Raw genomic sequence first — 21,548 nt, forward strand, 5'->3', positions numbered from 1 at the left:
ACAGATGAGGCAAGGCAAAGAACATAGCAGGAAACAGTTTTGCATCTGAGAAACTAATGTGACTCCATTTTTGAGAAACCAGCCTCTACCTCAGAGCAAAGCCTGTCCAAGGAAGGGGGCGTGACCCTTGTCCTTGGAAAGACCTACAGAGCACTCCTAGGCACATACCCACCCTGCTGAGTTGTTTGTCTGTAAATAACAGGAGAGATCTGTGGCGCCAGGTGTCCCTGACTCAGTTAGGCTAGGTGAGGACCCATAGCAACCCCCCTAGCAACCTCCAATCAGCATGAGACAGGGAAAATACCTGGGATGTCAGATGACCCCCCAGTAGTTTATGGTGGTTGATAACATGTTGGAAAACCATGTAGTTTAGCACGTACACCCCTCATGGCCCAAACCAATCAGTTCAAACGAATCCCTCTCTTGTACTAACCAATCACCCCTACCCAACTTGTTCCCGCCATTGAATATGCTAATCAACGTTAAGAGTTGTTTGATTTTCCCGCGCGGTATGGAATGATTTGCTGTGTGATGTTGTGACACATAGAGTATCCCCCCAAAACCTATAAAATCTCACTGAACAAAGGAACGGGACTCACTCCCTGGGTTGTGAGTCCAGGCTCGAGCTTGCAATAAAGACTCTTGTGTGATTGCATCGGATTCGGCTCCTGGAGGTCTATTGGGGTCCCACGAATCTGGCATAACACAGCCAAGTTCAGAGGGCACAGCTTTTGCTGTAATCAATCAATCCCCTGAACCCCGAGTTCAGGGAGTTTCAGAATTTTATACCCAGCATGTAAGGGGAGGGGCTCAGAAGTTCACAGTCTGCAGAAGTTCACATAAAGCAGCTTTTTTCTTTCACCATTCTGGGCAAGTTAACCCTTCAAGGACAACACCTGAGAAGGGGAGAGCTTCTTCTCCCCTTTCTTTCCTCCCCTGCCAGCTGTTACCATGGAGCCCAATTGGTAACTTCTCTTAAAAATGTAGACATCTCTGTGAAGCCCAGCTCAAGGCCAGAGGCCTTGTTTGCACATTTCCACAAACTACTATACTGGATACATTTGTGAAAAACTAGTAAGAGGGTGTCTAGCACCTGAAGTGCTGATACCTTCCCAGCCAGTGGCCAATTAAGACAGTGCAACACAAAAATAGGAAGTTTATCTACATTGAACTCTTTTGCAGAGACTTTTTGCTGACAGTCCTAAAATTAGCCATGGTGAAGATTTCTGGAGAAGCCCAGTTAAGACTTTTCTGTGGAGAAAAGGGATGCCACTTCAGGAAAAGGGTGCAGGAGATTGGGATTGAGGATGGAAACAGAAATGTTATATTGGCCCACTGATGACCTGGAAGCTGCTGGATACTGTTCTTTTGCAGAGAATCTGGGAGACCTGGATACTCTGGGAATCCAAGGGGATGATGAGCAGGAAGGACCCAGCTCATACAATAGTGCCAAAAAATTATCTACATACACAAATAAATCTTAGCAAAATGTTAAGGAACAGGAGCAAGTTCTATTGACTACATATATGGTACTATTTACCATTTAAATATATTTAAATGTGTGAAACAAAGTTGTGTATCGATGAGGAACAGGTACACATATACTAAAAGCACAAAGAACTGCATGAGAACAGAAAGTTCAAATTTGGAACGCTGCAGTGATTATAGTGAGCGGAGGACAGTGGGGGATGAGGATCTGAGACCAGCAGGGTAGACACAAATGTATTGCTAAGGTTTTCTTGTTTAAGCTGAATAGGGAATGCCTGGGTGCTGACCCACACAGCACCAAACAGTCCTCCAAACACAGGCTGTGGGCTGGCTGAGAAAATAAAAGTTCAGAGTTTTTTTTGTTTGTTTTAGTTGTAGTTGGGCACAATACCTTTATTTTATTTATTTTTATGTGGTGCTGAGGTTGGAACACAGCGTCTCACACGTGCTAGGCATTCATTGTACCACTGCCCTAGCCCCCAGAGTATTATTAAGTAATAGGACAAAAGACACAAAAATAGATGAAATAGGGAGGTCTGGTGGGCGACCAGTTCTGGTAGAAACTGGATGTAACAAAGGAACAAAATCCTGCATGTTTATTTTATAGGTAGGAACATCACAGGGTTTCAGTGTGAATAACAAAAAAGGGAAAAACTTACATGGTTGGGACTTATCAGGTTACACCCATCTCTGGGCACCTGGGATTTAAATTCATGGCTAAAAGAACTAGAGAATTCTATGACAAGCATGAAATTTCCCCTAGGAACAGGAGTCATCTTTCATTGATGACTCATTGAATGAGTCATGCCCCATTTGCAAGGTACCCAGAAGAGTTCCAAGAAGCAGCACCAAATTCCAGGGTTTCACATAGCTCACAGGAATGATTTATACACTACTCACGATACATGAGTGATTAATTTATTATTTTTGTGCTCTCTGTACACCTTAGCTATTTGATAATGCATTTAAAAATTGATCCCTATGAGGCTGTGTAGCTCAGTGGTAGAGCACTTGCCTCGCATGTGCGAGGTACTGGGTTCGATTCTCAGCACCGCATATAAATAAAAAACCAAAAGTCTATTGACCACTAAAAAAAAAAATGATCCCTAATCCCCTCAAATGACTATAGAAGGCTGAGGTTCAGTTTTTAAATGTATTGTTCCCCTCTGCCTTGAATAATTGGCCAGAGCTCTTATCTTCCCAGGATGTCTGGAAGTGACTGCCTGAGTGCCAGAAATAAGCAGGGCTGCAGTACCCTCCTCTCAGGGCAGGGATTTGCATGTGCTTGAGCAGCTATGAGCCTCCCCAGAGACCTATGGGGTTCTACAAAGACCCATTTAAACCCAGCTCCCTTCCCATTAGTTCAAAGCTCCACATTCTCTTCAGCCTCACAAGATCTGGTTGGGCCTGATTCTTTGGAGGGTCTTTCTGAGCAAGGTTCCATAGACCACTGTCTCCTGAGCCAGGTCCACTTGAATTCTACGGTGCATGGGGGGAGAGAGGGTCTTCTGAGCTGGTTCCAGGGGTCCTAGGAACCCTGGGCCCTGGAGTTGAAAAGAGAGAAGATGGAGAATCATCTGCTAACTGGAATTTTAAGAAGGCTGAGGAAGGGCAGGAAGAGGAGCACTTGGAGTCAGGATGGACTGAATGCTCCAGGAAGCACCCAAGTGCTACTTAAACCTTTGAAGGTTCAGCTCAAATCAGCCCCCAGGAAGTCCACTCCTAGTTCCCTTGGGCCCCCTGAGCTGCGGTGGGTACCCTTTTGGATCTTGGGTTCCCAGCCTGAGACACCACCAGGAAGCAACATTAGTCACATCTATCTGCCTGCAAGTTCGGAGGGTGGGGCTTGGTGTAGCCAGATCCTTCGTGAGTACTCAGTGAAATAGGACAGAAGAGGCTGGACACCTGAGGAATTTTCGAGAAGCAGGTTTCTTAATTGCAGGGTCCATAGAAGCTCTTGCCTAAAAATTCTCCCCTGGACCATGAGTAGAGAAATTCTTTGAATTTTATATCCAGTGTGGGGGGTGAGTGGGGGAGCTAGGAGGTTCACATAGTGTTAGGGTCGGGCAAACGTCGGAGGAAAGGACCACCAAGAGACTATCTCATGCAAAAGCAAAGGGGTTTATTGGACCAGCATGCTGGGGCTCAGAGCTCTCCTGAGAGAAGCTGGAGCCCTGAGCACAGCTTAAGCAGAGTTTTTATGCAGTGTTTAAACAGGGAAGTTCATATGGCAGTTAGGGTGTGAGGGTGGGATTGTTACAAAATAACCATTACAGAATAATCATGCGTTTTGTCAGGGGGTGTTGGGTCAGGGTACATTTTGACATAAGTAACTGTTTTTAACATAAGTTTCGGGTTCCAGGAAAACAGAACTTAAACTTACAGAAAAGCAAAACTTAAATTTAACCTTTACAATAGCAAGTGCTTTTCTTTCCATCCTCTAAATAGAGGTTTCACAAGTGTGTTTGTTTTCCTGCAAAACTGGCAATTAACAAAAAGAGGAAATTACAAGCCTTCTGCAGATTTTTGCAGATAGCTAATGCGCTATGCAAAAAGCTCTCTGATAAGAAGAGAGACTTACATGTGACAAATATGATGTGGGTTTCTGCTTAATTATGGTAAGAGTCTTCTGGGTGGGGGTCTCTGGACTGCTTCACCAAAGCACATTTGCCGCAGTCCGGCTGCAGCAAAATAACCGGGGGGGGGGGGGGGGGGGTGTGACCAACAACTTGTGTAGATTGATACAGCAGGAGTGGAAGCCGTTTATTGTTGCAGGACAGGAGCGGTATTTGTACATTCCACACAGCTTATCTAATTAACATAAACTAGATACATCAGTCAACCAATAAGGAATCTCCACACTTAATGGCTCCCTTTTGTTACTTCTCAAACCACTCCCTCTGGCATTTTGCCAGGCACCATCCAGACTTGTTTACGAACTCTAACATTCCCCTGGCAAAATGCCAGGTGTTATTTTGACTTGTTTAAGACTCTAACACACATTGATAATAGAAAAAAGAGGAACAAATTGAACTGAGTTCAGCACAAGGCTGTGTTGTCAAGTCTGCAGTGGGCGACCCATTCAAAGAACAGCTTCTCTTTCTGGTCACCAAATGCCCCTGACAGAGCATGCTGTTGTGGGCCCAAGTGGCCCCACTTATGCCCAGGCAGGCCTCAGTTGGAGTCCTTAGTAGCAGGCATCACCCTTTAACAAACTGAAGAACCTGCAAAAGAAAGGAGGTGGATCAATATTCTTTAATCATTGGGAAAGTGGGTGCAAAAGAAAGGCTTTGTTTTTCTGCTTTCAGGGCTGCCCAGTGCCTCCAGCTACTGGCTCCCTCACTCCCTTGTTGGCTCATTTGTCTGGGAGCTGAAGCCTTTGGAGCAGCAATTTAAGCAGAAATTAGGGGGACTTTGAGGTGGTAAGGGGAAAGACCTGCAGAGCACGCCCGAGCCCGGGGCATCTCACGGAGGGCCAGAGCTGGTCCAGGGAGGCCTGGAGGACGTGGGGGTTACACCTAGGTTTCCTTCCCAGTGTGGGGATAAGACCTGCAAATCTAAATAAAAAGGAAGAAAAAGCAACTCGCCTTCTCCCTCCCCTCAATCCACCCCACTCACTCATAGTCATCCAGGATTCCCTATGCAGAGATGGGTTTCCTAGTCCACGTAAATGCAATCGTGGGGTTTCCCTCTGCCTCTTACACAATGCCCCGCCCCCAAACATCACCAACCTCAGCAGATATAAGCATTTGAGTCTGCAGGGTCAGGTCTCTGCTCTGGACTTGGGAGGCTCTGTGGCTAACTCCAGGAGAGAGACACACTGCAGAGGAGAAACACTGACAGGTACTGAATCCTCCTGGATCCCCTGCACGGGTCCTTTAAAGGCGCTAGGTCTGCACCCACCAGGGCTTTGGTAAAGGCAGCCTACTCCCCAGATCTGGGCACTGCCCTGAGAACTCCTTTCTTGCTTGAGGGATTTGCTTTGTTAGCAACTTAGTAGCAACTTCCAAGGACAGAGGGCTGTGGAGCGCGCCAGACTGGGAGGCTGAAAATGCGGGAGAAACGTCAAGCAGCACAGCCTAAGATTTCCTAAACCAAACCTGGTGAATTTTCCCACAGTTCAGGAGTAGTAAGGACTTGAGAGGAACAACTAAATCGGGTACCCAGGATCCTACGGATGAAGCCAAGTGAGGTTGTGGTCTGGGGGACAAATAAATTAGTGTCCCGTCTACGACAAGAGGCTCTGTTCCCCAGCCTTTCCCATAAGCCCCTGGCTTGGAACATAGTAACAGCATCAGAAGGGATGGGCAGGTCCCAGCATAGCCCATGCATGAATCCCTGTATGCTGCATAAAGTGGCTAGTAGAGCTGGGCGGGTTCTGTCCGCAGAGGCTTCTGTCCGCAGAGGCTGGCTGCAGCGAGTCAATTTGTTTCCCTTTTGCACACGACTGTCTTAAGAGCCAGAAAAGAATCCTTCCGGACGAGTACAGGAGGGAGTTGGGGCAGGCTTGACCTCAGGGCTTTGGCAGTAGTTGCTCAGTGTTTTCAGGTGGATGGGGTTGAGGTGGGGTGGAGAAGGCCCCAGTAGGTGGAGGTCCAGAGCCACGCCCCTAGGAGGAGATGGGGCGTGGCCAAAGTTCTCCTGGCTTTGCCCTACCAGGAGGTGGGGAAGCCGGGATGTGTAGGTGGGGAAAAAAAATGATCTCTCATGCCTTTGTCGGGGTAGCGGTGAGGATTCCTGCCCCGGATTTCAGGTGAACAACTAAGTATGAAGCATCCTGGGTCAGATGATTCATGTAAGTGTCACAAGACTGGGATTCTTCTCTTTAAATAAAGTGATTCATCCTGAGTTTTACTAATTCCATGAGTCAAAGAAGAAGGAAATGTGATTAGTTCCTCATCTGATTATGAAAATTTACAGGTGTTTCTGCTTATCAGAAAAATAGAAATTGATTTCAGTGTTATTGCCATGGTAACAGGACATTAAGTAAGCAACCATTCATGATTAGTATTTCTTGAGACTAATGGACAGATTCACAGACCAGAAGGATAGATCCTTGTGACCCAGTGTCTTAGAGGTGTTCTAGACTGCTGGGGGCCGGAGAACCTACATGGGCAATTCCTTGAAGCACAACAGTTCCTGCTTTACGCATGGCAAGGGAAAAGAGAACACCTCGTGTTGGGGTCATTTTCTCTGGAAGTCAGGACAGCCTGTTGTGTTCCAGGCCACGCACAGGATTTCCACTGAGAGGGGACTTGGCAGGTCTGAGAAGTAAAAATTCAAATGTTCCAGGGAGCGCTGGGTTGTGTGTGGCTCAGTGATAGAGCCCTTGCCTAGCATGTGTGAAGCACTGGGTTTGACCTCAGCACCACATGTAAATAAATAAATAATAAAATTAAAGGTCCATCCACAACTAATAAAAATATTTTTTTAAAAAAATGTGCTAGGGAAAGAGCAGGAGGATCATAATCAAATGAATATACAAGATATAGAAAAGTCTCCATCAGGAGTATGCAGAATCTGGGACACTAATCCCATCATAGACTTAGATTCTATGAAAAAAAAAAAAAACTCAGCTAGCAGGCACATAAATCTCCTGCTGGGTTTTGAGCTAATGATATTACAATAAATACTTTAAAATTATTTTTCAATAAATAAGGTTTTAATCGATTTATGGATGTATTATTGAGAGACAAGAAACTGTACATAAAGTCTACAATTTTTGTCAGGCCCTGGGTTCGATCCCCGGCACTGAAAATGAAAACACACAATTTGATAAATTGCGACATAGGTGGAATCCTCACTGCCATCAAGATGGTACGTCTAAAAGTTTCCTTGTACTCTTTTCTAATTTCTCCCTTGTACTCCTACCCACCTCTCCAAGTGAAATCCAATGGCTTTCTGACACTATACATTATTTGGCATTTTTAAAATTATATGCAAATGGAACCATGTCCTATTTTGTCTGGCTTCTTCTAATGAGCATAATTATTTTTGTAATTCATCCTTGTCATTTCCTTTTTATTGCTGAGTCAAAGTCCCATTGTCTGGGTAACCGAAATTGGCTTCTCCATTTACCTGTTGATAGGCTTTTGTTTTGTTTGCAGTTTATGGTTTTATACAAATAAAAGTGTTGTGAACATTCATGTACAGGTCCTGGAATAAACACATGCTTTCATTTCTCTTGGGAAAATACCCTAGAGTGGAATGGCTGGGTTAGATGGTAAGTTTATTTTCAAGAAACTGCCAAGCTCTTTTCCAAAATGCCTGTACCACTTCATGTTCCTAGCAGGAGAGTTTGCATTCTGTCACAGCCTCGCCAGCACCTGGTATCATTAGCTATTTGAGCCATTCTACTACATGTTCTCATAGGTAGGTAGTGGTACCTCACTGTAGTTTCTGTTGTGTTTTATCTTTGGTTTCTTGGCCGTGCTGGGGATTCAACCCCAGGGTTTGTGCTTGCTAAGCATGCACGGCATGCACTGTACCACTGAGCTACGTTCCCAGCCCTCACTGTAGTTTTAATGGCATTTCTCTAGCAAATAATGATGCTGAACATTCTCTCCTGGGCTGATAGCCCTCCCTCAGGGGATTGATTCTAAGATCCCCCTGTGAATACTAAAATCGAAGGATGCTCAAGCACCTCATACAAAATGGCGTAGTACTTGCATCTAACCTACATAATACTCCCAAGTACTCTAAATCATCTGGAGGGTACCTACAATACCAATTAAGATGCAAATATCAGGTAAATAGTTGTTGCTCTTTATTGTTTTGGAAATAATGTCAAGGAAAAAGTCTGAACATAGTCAGTACAGATGAAACTTTTCCTCAGGTATTTTCCGTTTGAGGTTGGTGAAATCCACAGGTGCAGAAACCAGAAATGGAGAGCCCATGGTATTCGCTATTTATGTATCGTTCTCGGTGAAGTATATGTTCAATCTCTTATTCATTTTTACATTGGGTTGTTTGTTTTATTATAACTTTGGGGGGGGCAGGAAAATAGGTTTATTCAAAGCCAGCTTTGAAGTAAGATATAGACTTTTGTCTCTAATCATTACCCTCAGAGAACTCAAGGTGAGGAAAGTTTTTTTTTAAACGAGAGGGCAAAAATGAAACAAAAGGCAGGAAATATACATGTTGGGATTCAGTCAGCCAGAGAACTGGTCAGTCTCAACTTCCTTGGCATCTGTCCTCAGCAGGAGGAAGATTTTATTCTCAGTGAGAGGAAGTTCAGAAGTTAAAACAATTTGAAGCATTAATTTCAAAAGGGGCTGTTTGCAATCCTGCAGAGAAACTAGTTATCAAGAAGTTGTTCTTAGTTTTGGAGGGAGTCTGTCTCAAATCCCCCCTGTTTCGTTCATCTCACAATCTTTAGGGAACCCTGGCTCCATGGCATGTGACTGGCCACCCATTGTTCAATGTGTGTGTAAAACTCTTCAAGGAACTTGAACATAAGGAGTCAGATGCTTATTCCTGAAGGAGGAATATTTAATAGCTCCACCTAGATGAAGGGTTTTCATATTAGTTCCTGTAAGAACACTCGTTCAGTAGCCCCCCTACCCCCTGGTGTTTATTGTTGGTGGAGTTTGACAAGTGACTGCCTGTGAATTTCCCATCCTCCATCTTTGAATGATGTCCTCTGAAAACTTTGCTGAATATTTGCCAAGCATGCTTGTCCCATGCTACAGGAGCTCTGACATGTATCTTGATCTGAGTGGTCCTGAATTTTTCTCTCACAAGACAAGAGATGTCTCTCAAGAAGGATCCAAGTAGTTCCCCAGAGAGAAGTGGGAACTTGATTCAGGACTAGCAGGGAAGAGAATTACAGAATTACAGCACGCCTCAGTTAAAGGCATAGGCAGATTTATTTAGGAAAGTAGAAAGATATTCAAAGGAGAATGGGGGCAAGCTCAAGAGGGAGACACAGCCTGTTTTCTTATTTTACTTTGTGAGTGTTCTTTATATAACTTGGATTACAGGTTCTTTTTTTCCAATCAGGGGCTTGTTTTCATTCTTTTTCTTATTTTATTTTTTTTATTGGTTGTTCAAAACATTACGAAGCTCTTGACATTTTTCTTGTTCTGAGTATTAAACTCAGGCTTCACAAATGTGGTGATGCACTCTACCACTGAGCTACAGTTCCAGCGGAAAGATCAAGAACTCAGGCCAAATTTTTGCGCATGGCTCCAATAGAGCTGTTGCTGATCCATATTGCTTTCAAGGGTGCAAGGAGGCAAAGGTCAAAGAAAAGTTCTTAAAGTCCAACATTTCTTTTTTTCTTTTATGTATTGTGCATTTAGTGGCATCTCTATGAAATGTTTGCTTCACCCAAGGAAAAAATATTTTCTCCTTTACTTTCTCTAGAAGTTTCATAGTTGAGGGACTGAATATACACAGAGACGATGGCCAAATATAAATAAATACAGAACTCTGACTGACAACCTCTGCAGCAACCAGCCCAGGAGGGTAACCCACAGCCCCCAGAGCCATTGGCCAAAAGTGTCAGGACTTGTCCAGTAACTGACAGCTTCCCTAATTTCTGCCCTCACTTCTAACTCAGGGCCAACCAAGGAAGCCAAAGAGGTTTCCCAGTCTAATCACAGAGGATGCTCCGTTTCGACTTTGCTTGCCTCATCTTCCTCACTAATGACCACAAATCAGACCTTACCCAAGCTTGTCTTTTTGTCCCTAGGAAGATTTCCCACTCCCTCCCCTGTCATCAGACCTCTGCCAACTGCAAGCAATGGTGACTATTTCCCTTGTTATAGCAAGCTCTCCATAAATACCCTGTACCTTTTTTCAGTTGAGTGGTTTTCATTAATGTCCACAGTTCTTCTGGAGTTTCCTACAAGACACCATCTACACTCCTTGTTGTTGTGGGTCCCAGGCTACGCCCAGGTCTGGTGCCTACAGAGACCCCTTGCACCTTGCTACAAGTGGCTTGTTGAGCCTGCACTGTTGTGGTAAGTCAGCACTAGTTCTGAACTTTTCTTTCATTGTGTTGATGTGGCTGTTTATCCTCAGTTTGGCACCTGGATTTTGATATTGATTCCCATTTGCCTGGTATCCATGTGACAATCAGGCTATTCCCTTTTAGGCCTTTTGTGTTGCTCCATTTGAAATTGTTTTTCAGGGAATGGAAATAGAGGTCAATGATAGATCACTTACCCAGCGTGCACAAGGCCCTGGGTTTCATCCCCAGCCCTGCAAAATAAAAGTAAAGTGTTTGTTGTAAGAAGAATCACAAGACACAACACAGGCATAGATCCTAGAAGGCTCTGTTCAAGATGGCGTTGCAGACCAGTGAGTTTGCAATTCTCCCTGGACTGGACATTTGGACAAATTAGGCTGTGGGTCATCAATAAAACCAGAATAGGAGTTCTTCTCCTGACTTAAGATTTTTGTCCTGGGGTCTTGGCTTTGATCCAGCCAGCAGGAGGACACAGATTGTCAGATCTGGGATCAGAGATGGCCAAGCATGAGGCTGGTAACATGAGACACAAAGTTCATAAACATTACATTCCCACTGATGGCTGTCATCTCTTTTAAGGTGTTCTAAGTCTACATCCTCTGCTTACGTTGGAAAAACTGCTCTTATGTGTATACTACTAATTCATGGCCCTTTGAAGTAGCATAACTTCAAGGATGGTTTGGCTCTTTAATGACCACGTGGGGGAGCATGTGAACAAAATTGCTCATTTGAGAAGCACCTTAGAAAAGTAATGGGATAAGTCAGTTTTATAAGACCAATTGGGCAGCAGTTTGGGGCTGATATGGAGGCTCTCAAATGAAACTCTGAATCAAAAATTGCTTCACTCCAAGATTCTTTTCCTAAATTGGGCACAGTGGTGCATACCTGTAATCCCAGCAGCTCAGGAGGCTGAGGCAGGAGGATCAAGAGTTCAAGGTCAGCCACAGCAAAAGTGAGGTGCTAAGCAACTCAGTGAGATCCTGTCTCTAAATAAAATACAAAATAGGGCTGAGGATGTGGCTTAGTGCCCCTGTGTTCGATCCCTATCATCTCCCCTCCTGCAAAACAAAACAAAACAAAACATTCTTTTCCTAATGACAGTGAGCAACTGGACATACTTAAGCTGTAACATATAAGGCTCATTTCTCTAGAAAAGCCTTCCCCTCCTTGCTCTCCAGTTGCCTCTCTGCCTCCATCTTATTCTTCTGATCTCTCCTCAGTTGGTGCCTTCCTTCTCTTTCACTTGTCTAGACCCCTTATCTTTAACCTACAACTCTCCTGAAACTTCAAAATATCAGTTCTTTCTAAGATCTGTCCTTCTCTTCAGCCAGGAATGGAATCAACTGCAAAATTTAAACCTAGACTAACATTCCCTGTACTTTAGGAAAAATACCATGAGAGCTGTTCATATTTACATAAAGAAACCCTAATTCTAAAAATCACACAAGGTTGGATATTTCACCTCTAGCATGAGACCTAAAAGAAAACCATCCATGATTATCTGGGGACACTGCCTAGGAGGAATTATCAACTCCTTGTTTATATGCATAATCAGAAGAGGATTCTCATCAGTGAGAGTCTTACACATAGAATATATATAAGAAACTTACCATTAGCTCTGACAGACGTTATTAAGGATACTATCTCGGGCTGGGGATGTGGCTCAAGGGGTAGCGCGCTCACCTGGCACACATGCGGCCCGAGTTCGATCCTCAGCACCACATACAAACAAAGATGTTGTGTCTGCTGAAAATTAAAAAAATAAATATTAAAATTCTCTCTCTCTCTCTCTCAAAAAAAAAAAAAAAGGATACTATCTCTATCTCTTCCCTATATAGAAATTAGCACAAGTAGTGAGGAGCCGTCATTAACACAAGTAGTGATGGACACGGCCTTGGTCTAGATTTCTTCTTGGTTTTTCTGCACAGCTACTCTCATCAGATGATTGTGCTCTAAAGGTCAAGATCTTGCCATAGTTTGCTGTGGATATGACCTCAAGCAGTGAATATTGGATTTCCATGTGTTCATGAGTTGGTTCTCATCTTGAAAGCAAGAAAATGACCAAGTGGAGAGAGACTGCGAGCTTGAATATTCCTATGGACAATGGCCAGACCATGGATAAAAATAGAACTGTGACCTATAACCTCTGCAATGACTGGCCCCAAATGGTCAGGACTTGGTCAATAACTAATGGCTTCCCTAGTCCCTGCCCCCACTTCCAACTCAGGACCAACCAGAGAAAGTCAAAATGATCTCCAGACCAGTCACAGAGGATGTCCTGCTTCTAGTAAGCCCACTCCCAGTTTACCCACATCCACAACCTCAGATTAGGGCAAACTCATGCCCCTGCCTGCCTTTGAGTCTCTGCCAAATGCAAGCAGTATAACTCGTTTCAGTTGAGCTCTGAAAATAACTTACAATTCTCACTGGGACAATCTTCATTGATTTCCACACTGTTTTATTTTTTGTTTGTTTGTTTGTTTGTATTTTATAATTTTATTTAATGTATTTCTTTTTTTATGTGATGCTGAGGATCTATCCCAGTGCCTCTCATGTGTAGGCAAGCGCTCTACCACTGAGCCAGCACCCCGGCCCTAGTTGCTAGTTTTATACTTAGGTCTATGGCATTTTCGAGCAAGTTTTTGTAAACAACGTGAAACTTAAGTTTATTTTCTTTGCACATGATTATCTATTTCTTAAATCCAATTTGTTGAAAAGATTACAGTTACTCTACTTTGTATCTGTGTTGAAAGTTAGTTGTCTAGATGTGTGTGGGTCTATTTCTGGACTCTATTCTGTTCCATAAATCTATCTTATCTGTTTGTATAACAATAGCTCATGTCTTGATTGTCTTTATACCAATAGCTTCTGCCATATGAGGACACGGTGAAAATGTGCCATCTTTAACCAAAGCAGGTCCTTAACAGATTCCTTCATCTTAGACTTCCCAGACTCCAGAATTGTGAGAAATAAGCTTCTGGTATTTATATACCCCATGTATGGTATCTTGTAGTTATGGATATACCCCATGTATGGTAGCTTGTGAACGAGCTCTCTTTGACCTTTTTAAAAATTTTTATTGTCTTCTTGTGACAGAGGGGTCCAGAATAGCACCAAGTCTGTCTGTCTTCCTCCTTCCCTCTTTCTTTCTTTCTTTCTTTCTTTCCTAGGGATTGAACTCAGGGATACCTTGCCAGAAGTTACATCCACAGTCCTTTTTATTTTTTATTTTGAGCTAGAATCTTGCTAAACTGCCCAGGCTGGCCTCAAACTTGCAATTCTCCTGCCTCAGCCTCCCAAGTCACTGGGATTACATTGAATGTGCCTTTAGAAAACAATAGCATATGCCTATAATCCCAGCTACTAGGAAGAGTGAAGCAGGAGGATTGAAAGTTCAAGGCTAGCCTGGGCATTTTAGCTTGATCCTGTCTCAAAAAAAGAGAAGGGATTGGGGATGTGGCTTAGTGTTAGAGCATTCAATCCCCAGCATGAGGAGAGTGGGGTGTGGGTAATGTAACTATGTTTGCTAAGTTAAAAATAATATTAAGTGGTACACCCATGTGCCCACTCTGGATTGATAAATCTGTGTCTGGAAGAAGCTGCCTGTATGTTCTTTCCCTATTTCTCTGTCTCTCCTTAATTTTGCGATTTCTCTTTCATCAGTGGTAAGCACTATTTTGAATTTTTATGACTATCATTTCCTTAATTTTCTTTATAATACACTATTTATGTACCCTAAGTGACATTAGTTTTGCCTGTTTTTGAACCTCGTATATATGGAACCATGCTAGCTGTATTCTGTGGTTGCCTATTTTGTCCACATTGCGTTCTTAGTGCTCATTCAAAATGGCGCATGTAACAGTGCCGGGGAATGCAGCTTTCCAAAGCCAGTTTGCCTATACTACACTTTGTTCCTAATCTTCTTCTGTTCTTGAATAGCAATGGTCACTGCATTCTTGTTCACATCTCCAGGATATAGGCCTATTTTTTTTTTCAGTTTAATTTCATAAACACTATCAGCTTAGTTTTTTTTTCTGTTTGTTTGTTTGTTTAAACCTCTACAGAACATAAAAATAGGTTGTATGTGTCCCAGAGACACAAAGCAAATCTTGGGAAAGGAGCATAAATACAGGTTTTCTCCCTCCCAAGATGGAGCGATGTACTACTATGTTGTACTCCTTCTCTTTGGTGATTAGTTTATAGCACAGCTGCCTGAAGTTATTGGATATGGAAGCCAGTCGTCAAGTCATAAGACACCCTTTTTGATCTGATTCTATGCCTATCAAGCACCCTTCTGAAATCTGGCTCCTGGGTTCTCTTCCTACAGGAAGAGAGTAAGGTACTGGTTTGAAACAGTGGCTTGAGCTCCCTGACAGTGGCATTTGTCCCGAGCAGTACCCAAGGACCAGGTCTCACGTCCTTCAGTGTGTTTTAAATATTGGGTAGTAAATCAGCTTCCCTCAGACCCATTAACTTGGGGATTCTAAAAAGTAATTATGGTCCTCTAAGGACAAGACTGGATCTGGACTACAGTTCAAATCATCAAGGACCTGCCATCCCAGGGGCAGTTCTTGTCAGCATGGACATGTGGCTTTTCCTGGTGATACTCTAACTTCAAACTGAGCTCATTTGGCCAATGTCTGCATTGTGTACCCTGATTTACTAGCTACTGGATCTCAGGTCCTCTTCTTCCACTGGAGCCCTGTACTGGTTTTGTTTTGTTGTATCAATGCTGGCTGGTTTATAGATGTACCACAGAGCAAGCTACATATGGACCAAGCTGCATTCTGGTGCTGAGGTCTTGTTCTCAGATCTGCCTGGGGCGGGGGGGGGGGGCAATGATAAATTACCAATTCTATCAGATTTGTTCCTTCCCCAAGATGGATTACAAAATAATCAAAAACCTGCCCAAGTCTCAGTGAGAAGGGAAGGAACTAAAGACAGCTTTATTTCTTTTTTTTTTAATTTTAATATTTATCTTTTAGTTTTCGGCGGACACAACATCTTTGTTTGTATGTGGTGCTGAGGATCGAACCTGGGCCGCACGCATGCCAGGCGAGCGCGTTACCGCTTGAGCCACATCCCCAGCCCTCTTTTCTTTTTTAAAAAAAACATTTATTTTTTAGTTTTAGGTGGACACAATATCTTTATTTTCTTTTATGTGGTGCTGAGGATCGAACCCAGTGCCTCACGAATGCCAGACGAGCACACTACCACTTGAGCCACATCCTGAGCCCACAGCTTTAGTTCTTGATCCTCCCACTTTTCTCTCCCATCTGTCTCTGTTCTCCTTCTTCAACTTTATGAGACTTCCCTTCACTCATCTATTTATTCATTTTTTTAAAAAAATATTTATTTTTTTTAGGTGTTGATGTACACAACACAATGCCTTTATTTTTTTAAATATTTATTGTTTAGTTGTGTTTAGTTATTTATTTTTATGTGATGCTGAGGATCAAACCCAGGGCCTCACACGCGCTAGGCGAGCACTCTACCGCTGAGCCACAACCCCAGCTCAATATTGATTCATTTTTAATTGGTTCTTTTTACTTAGACATAAAGGTGAAGCTCCCTGCGGTATATTCATATATGCACATAAGATGACTTTCAAAGTATTCATTCTGCATTTCCTCCCCTTTTTCTGACCCTCCACTCTGCATCTTGATTTCTTCTTCTCCTCAACCATGTGTCTTTAGGTTATCCTATCCTTCCCTCCTTCTTTCCTTTATTTTATTCTAGCTTCCACCTAGGGGAGAAAACATTTGATCTTTGACTTTCTGGGTCTAGTTTATTTTGCTTAGCCTGATGTTGTCCATTTCCATCCATTTACCAGAAAGTGCCTGGTAACTTCATGGCTTAGAACTCCACTGTGTCTATCAACCACAGTCTCTTAATCCATTCATTTACTGATGTGCATCTGAGTCGATTCCATAGTTTAGCTATCGTGAATGGTGTGGCTGTAAACATTGAGGTGGCTGTATTGCAAGAGTATGCTGATTTTAGTTTTGGAAAAATATCAAGGAGTGGGGTGGCTGGGTCATATGGTGGTTCCATTCCTAGGTTTATATTTTTGAATAATTTTATTTTTATGTCATATTTTTTTAGTTGTCAACAGACCTTTATTTTATTTATTTATATGTAGTGCTGACAATCAAACCCAGTGCATCAAACTTGCTACGCAAGCTCTCTACCACTCTCCAGCCCAAACTCCTAGTTTTTTGAGGAATCTCCATACTTCTTTCCAGAGTGGTTGTACTAGTTTGCAGTCCCACTAACAATGTACAAGTATACCCTTGTACATTTTTGTCAGCGTTTATTATTGTTGGTATTTTGATAATTGCCATTCAGACTAGTAATTGCCAGAGGTGATATCTTCGTGTAGTTTTGATTTGCATTTCCTTGAATGCTAGAGATGTTAAACACTTTTTCATATATTTGTTGGGCATTTGTATTTCTTCTTTTGAGAAGTTTGTTTAGTACACAGGTATTGATTGGGTTGTTAAGTTTTCTGGTTTCTTTATTTATTCTGGAGATTAATCCCCTGTTGGAGGAGTTACTGGCCAAGATTTTCTCCCACTCTGTAGGCTCTCGCCCCAGAGATCCTTCTGACCAGGAGAGCTTCCTAGTTGCATTCCAGCTCCAGTCCACGAGCATTGTTGTAAACCTTTCTATTTTTCACAGGTGACCTGAGAGCCCTTCAGAGAAGTTGGCAGAACTCATTACTCAGATCACAGCGTTCCTGTGGTGGCAGTGGCATCCAGCAGACTTGGCTCCTCCATCTGCCCTGCCCCCTCCATTTATAGGTGAATTTGGCCTCATGCTATATGAAAATCAGTAAGTGACCAACTGCAGAAGGGTAGACTTAACCCCTTGATTTTCCTGCTTTTTCTTTCTTTGCCCTGATCTGTTTGTTCTTTCTTTTAGGAGAACCTTTCAGGGTTGTCATTCAAGAGCTGAGAAGATGAGTCTCAAGATTGATTTGGAAACGAACTTTGCTGAGTTTGTTATAGATGCAGGAGAAGTCATCCTAGGGACTCAGCAAAGAACGGATATGAACCCTCCTCTACTGCGGGTGAAACAGAATGAAAACATCTTGCTAGCAGTATGTGCTCTGCTGAACTCTGGAGGGGGAGTGATCAAGGCCAAGATAAAGGATGAAGACTACAATCATGAGATTCATGAAGAGGGGTTGGATCTACCTCCAGTTTTTGAAGGTTATTTAGATGAGATGCAACAGGGAAAGCTCTTTTTAATATTTGTGACGTCATGGAACACAGAAGTCTCAGGTGTGCCACTTGCCACCTTGTGCTCTAATTTACCACAGATATAGATCATCTAACAATGTCATGGATTCTCATAAAGCACTGGTATTCCTGAAAGAGAAAACTGATTCCAGTTTGTTGAGTCCACAGGAAGCTCACACCGTGAAGACGACACAGAGGACTCGGCTGCTGCTTTATTTGATAGAGTACAGCTGCAGTACCTGGAGAAACTCAACTTGATGGAGTCCCCTGCACGTTGAATTTCAAATGTTCCCAGCAGCTCTGTCACAGTGTGTTAAAGAGAGGCTCGCCAGGTGTGTTTCTGCATTGGCCAGCGCTGAAGGAGGCTATGTATTTTTGGGTGTACATGATGAGACCCATCAAGTCATTGGATGTGAAAAGGAGAAAATAAATCTTTCCAAGTTCAAGAATTCTGTTGAACGCTGCATTAGGAAGTTACCTGTCCGTCATTTCTGTACACAGAGGCATACAACTCAATGTTCCATCCGATTCCTTGAAGTTCATGATAAGGGGGCCCTCAGTGGTTATGTCTGTGCGGTGAAGGTGGAGCGATTCTGCTGCGTGGTGTTTTCCAAAGTGCCCAATGCCTGGCAACTGAAAGCCAACAAAGTGAAGCCGCTGACCACAAAGCAGTGGGTAGATTGGATGATGCAAGCCAAGCCAGGTCAGGAGCAAGTCTGCAAATGATCCGCATGTTTGCTTCAGGGGAGGAGGGCAGAGAGGAAAGGGCAGTGTGGTGTTCGTTGAAATCTTGGGAAACAGAGATTTTTTTCCCCTGAATGGCAGCTGCCTGATAGTAATTCCTATGGATGCAGTTGGTAGGTCATTTTCCTTTCCTCCCTCTGTCCATCTTGAACATTCTGCATTTGACAGATGCCCCAGGGTCAGAGCCCCATTAGTGGTTGGTTAAGGGGTTGATTTGAATTAGTTATTTCTATTTTCACAGCCTTTCTTACGTTCTTATTAAAGTCTACTCCTTTCCTTTCTTGCATTTAGTTATTCGGGACATTCCTTTTTTTCAGAGATATTCCCTTTTTAACGTCCTTCCACTTTCCTCTGACTTCTTATTCTTGTTTGGGTCTCTTACTTCCGAATTACATTTTATTTTATTTTTTATTCATAGATAAAATACTCATAGATAAATGTTTGCATAAGCTTATGGGGCACCAGGTGATGATTACTTACATGTGTACAGGTGTAATGTTCCAATCAGGATAAGCACATCTATGTCCTCAAGCATGTATCATTTCTTTGTAATTAAAAACTTTCAAACTCTTTTCTTCTAGATTTTTTTTTTAACTACACAGTATATTCCACTCCTATTTCTGAACCAAAACCCCGAGCCCACCAGGGCTTTCCCTTGCTATCCTCGTTCCTTCCTTTTGTGCATCAACATGTGCTACTAACCGAAACTGCTGAGCTTAAGAGTAGGGCTGTGGGGCTGGGATTGTGGCTCAGCAGCAGAGCGCTCGCCTAGCACGCGCCGGACCTGGGTTCAATCCTCAGCACCACATAAAAATAAAGAATTGTGTTGTGTCCATCTACACCTAAAAAAATAAATATTTTTTTAAAAAAGAGTAGGGCTGTGGCTATGCATCTACCTTGGGAAAGAAAAGCTGAGATGAAATTAGACAAAAGAAAATCAGTAGCAACTTCTTCAAAAGTCCAGAAGAGCTAAATTTTTCAGAATCTCCTCAAAAGTCTGTATCCATTGAACTTCATATCTTCTAATCATATGTCTTTAAAATAGCATTCTAACAATATACAAACACTTTGAACATAACACAATTAAAACTTACTAACTATTGCCTCATACTATATTTTCCCCACAATATTTCAGAAGGCTTTTCTGGGCTGACCTGAGATATAGTCACAAATATGTGTGGGTCATATAGCTTTGGGTTATGTCACAGCTCGGCTATATGTTGAATTCTGCCTTTTGCATTTCAAACTTATGTTGTTTTTTTCTTTTTCCTAAGTTCATCGCAGACTTTCTGAGATGTTCCTTGAGCTGAGTTTGTCACCCTCCATGCCCCCCAGCAGGACTGTGTGTACTCAGAATTTGGAAAGGCTGAAAGTACTGCAGAAACGTCACTTTCCAGGTAATTTGTCATCTCTGGTTTCTTTGGAACATGTTGATTGTTTCTTCATATAGAGAAAAATTATTTGTCAGTTGTGGTGGTGCACACCTGTAATCCCAGCAGCACGGGAGGCTGAGGCAGGAGGATCGTGAGTTCAAAGCCAGCCTCAGCAATAAGTGAGGTGCTAAGCAACTCAGAGGGACCCTGTCTCTAAATAAAATACAAAATAGGGCTGGGGATGTGGCTCAGTGGTCACATGTCCCTGAGTTCAATCCTTGTTACACCCCCGCCTTCCCCCGCCCCCGAAAAAAGAAAGAAATAAAGAAAAAAAGTTTTTTACTCCAATGTTATATTACACTAACATACAAAGTCAATTTCAGGAAGTTTAAGGACTCCAATATTACTAACTAACCTTTAAAACTTTCAGTAGAAACTGTTTGTGAATAATTTTGTCATTGGGGTAGGAAAGGATTTCCTAAACCAGATCCAAAAATATTAAACAAAAAGCTTGATACATTTCATTATATGAAATTAAGAACATCTGTTCCTCAAAAGATACCTTAGAGATTGTGAAAAGCTATTACTAAAAACTTAAGGAAGGTATTTTCAACCCATAAACTGATGAAGGATTAGTTTCAGAAATAAATAGAGAACTTATGCAAAATTTTAAAGGTAAAAGCAACCCAATAGAAAAATGAGAAATATAAAGATTCATTTCTCAGAAAAGGAGACACATATGTACAATAAACTTATAAGGATGCTCAATCCATTAATGAAGAATAAAATGCATTTAACATCATTGATAGAAAAAAAATCATGTTTTGAAGATTTTTGTAAGTAAACAGAATCTTGTTCATCACTGCCAGAAGTTTAAGTTGGTCTAATCTTTTTGAAAAATGGGTTGAACATTGCTTGGTGTAGTCAGTTATTTCCAAAACTCTACCCTTCAACAATTTCTCTAGTTTCTAGAGAAAATGTATACATGTGCATCAGAGGAAGTAGACCCTTGTAGATCTGCCCATGAATACTCATAAATTCACTATTTGTATCACTTTAAACAGAAAACAACATCTATGATCACAACAATGGCCAAATATATTGTAGCATCTTCACATAGTGAAGTGTCTTTCATCAGTGAGGATGGGTGCACTCCAGTGCATGTAAGCCCAGGCTGAGTCCAAGTAGTGTGTGTCTTCATCTCCTCACGAACTTAATCACAGATTTCCTTGATTCTTTTATTAAGTATAAAGTATTTAATAGTATTCCCAAACGTAGATTTTCTTCATTTGAACACAGCAACTCAGGAGGCTGAGGCAGAGGATCACAGGTTGGAGGCCAGCCTTAGCAACTTAGTGAGACCCTGTCTCAAAATAAAAAAAATCAAAAGAGCTGCAGATGTAGCTCAGCAGCAAATCATCCCTGGGTTCAATTCCCAGTATCTGCCCCCCCCCCACCACCAAATTTCTTAATTTTAGTAGTTTTAATTATGAGTATATTATGCACACAGAAGCAACAGAGATATAATTTAATTAATAAGCATATAGGGAAACCTATCTAAATACGCCCAGCTGAAATTAAAAGATAAAATGTAGTAAGTTCTATTTTAACAGTCCCTTTTTATTAAAAAATATTTTTAGATGTATATGGACACAATACCTTTATTTTATTTATTTTTTGCAGTACAGAGGATCAAACCAGTGCCTCACATGTGGTAGGCAAGAG

General features: G+C 42.3%; 1 protein-coding gene and 1 long non-coding RNA gene across 2 annotated transcripts; one reads left to right on the forward strand and one right to left on the reverse strand.

The window, feature by feature from the left end:
- Positions 1-4,576: 4,576 nt before the first annotated feature.
- Positions 4,577-12,897, reverse strand: LOC131423383 (uncharacterized). The gene is made up of 4 exons (XR_009224865.1): positions 12,146-12,897; positions 11,348-11,448; positions 10,660-10,695; positions 4,577-4,712 (listed from the first exon to the last, which is right to left on the reverse strand). It is a non-coding gene; the product is annotated as an uncharacterized LOC131423383 (long non-coding RNA).
- LOC124078884 (schlafen family member 5-like) lies at positions 4,688-19,847 on the forward strand (the record flags this gene model as incomplete). Its single annotated transcript, XM_058572509.1, is given in 7 exon segments — positions 4,688-10,454; positions 17,144-17,296; positions 17,387-17,776; positions 17,778-17,869; positions 17,872-17,972; positions 17,974-18,409; positions 19,725-19,847. Coding segments are annotated over 6 exon segments (1,159 nt in total), but the record flags the coding sequence as incomplete, so codon positions are not given.
- Positions 19,848-21,548: the final 1,701 nt, after the last annotated feature.

Source organism: Marmota monax, unplaced genomic scaffold (genome assembly GCF_021218885.2).
Source record: "Marmota monax isolate L192 unplaced genomic scaffold, Marmota_monax_Labrador192_F-V1.1 WCK01_AAM20220418_F8-fsc02161, whole genome shotgun sequence".
In the NCBI taxonomy this organism is placed as follows: domain Eukaryota; kingdom Metazoa; phylum Chordata; class Mammalia; order Rodentia; family Sciuridae; genus Marmota; species Marmota monax.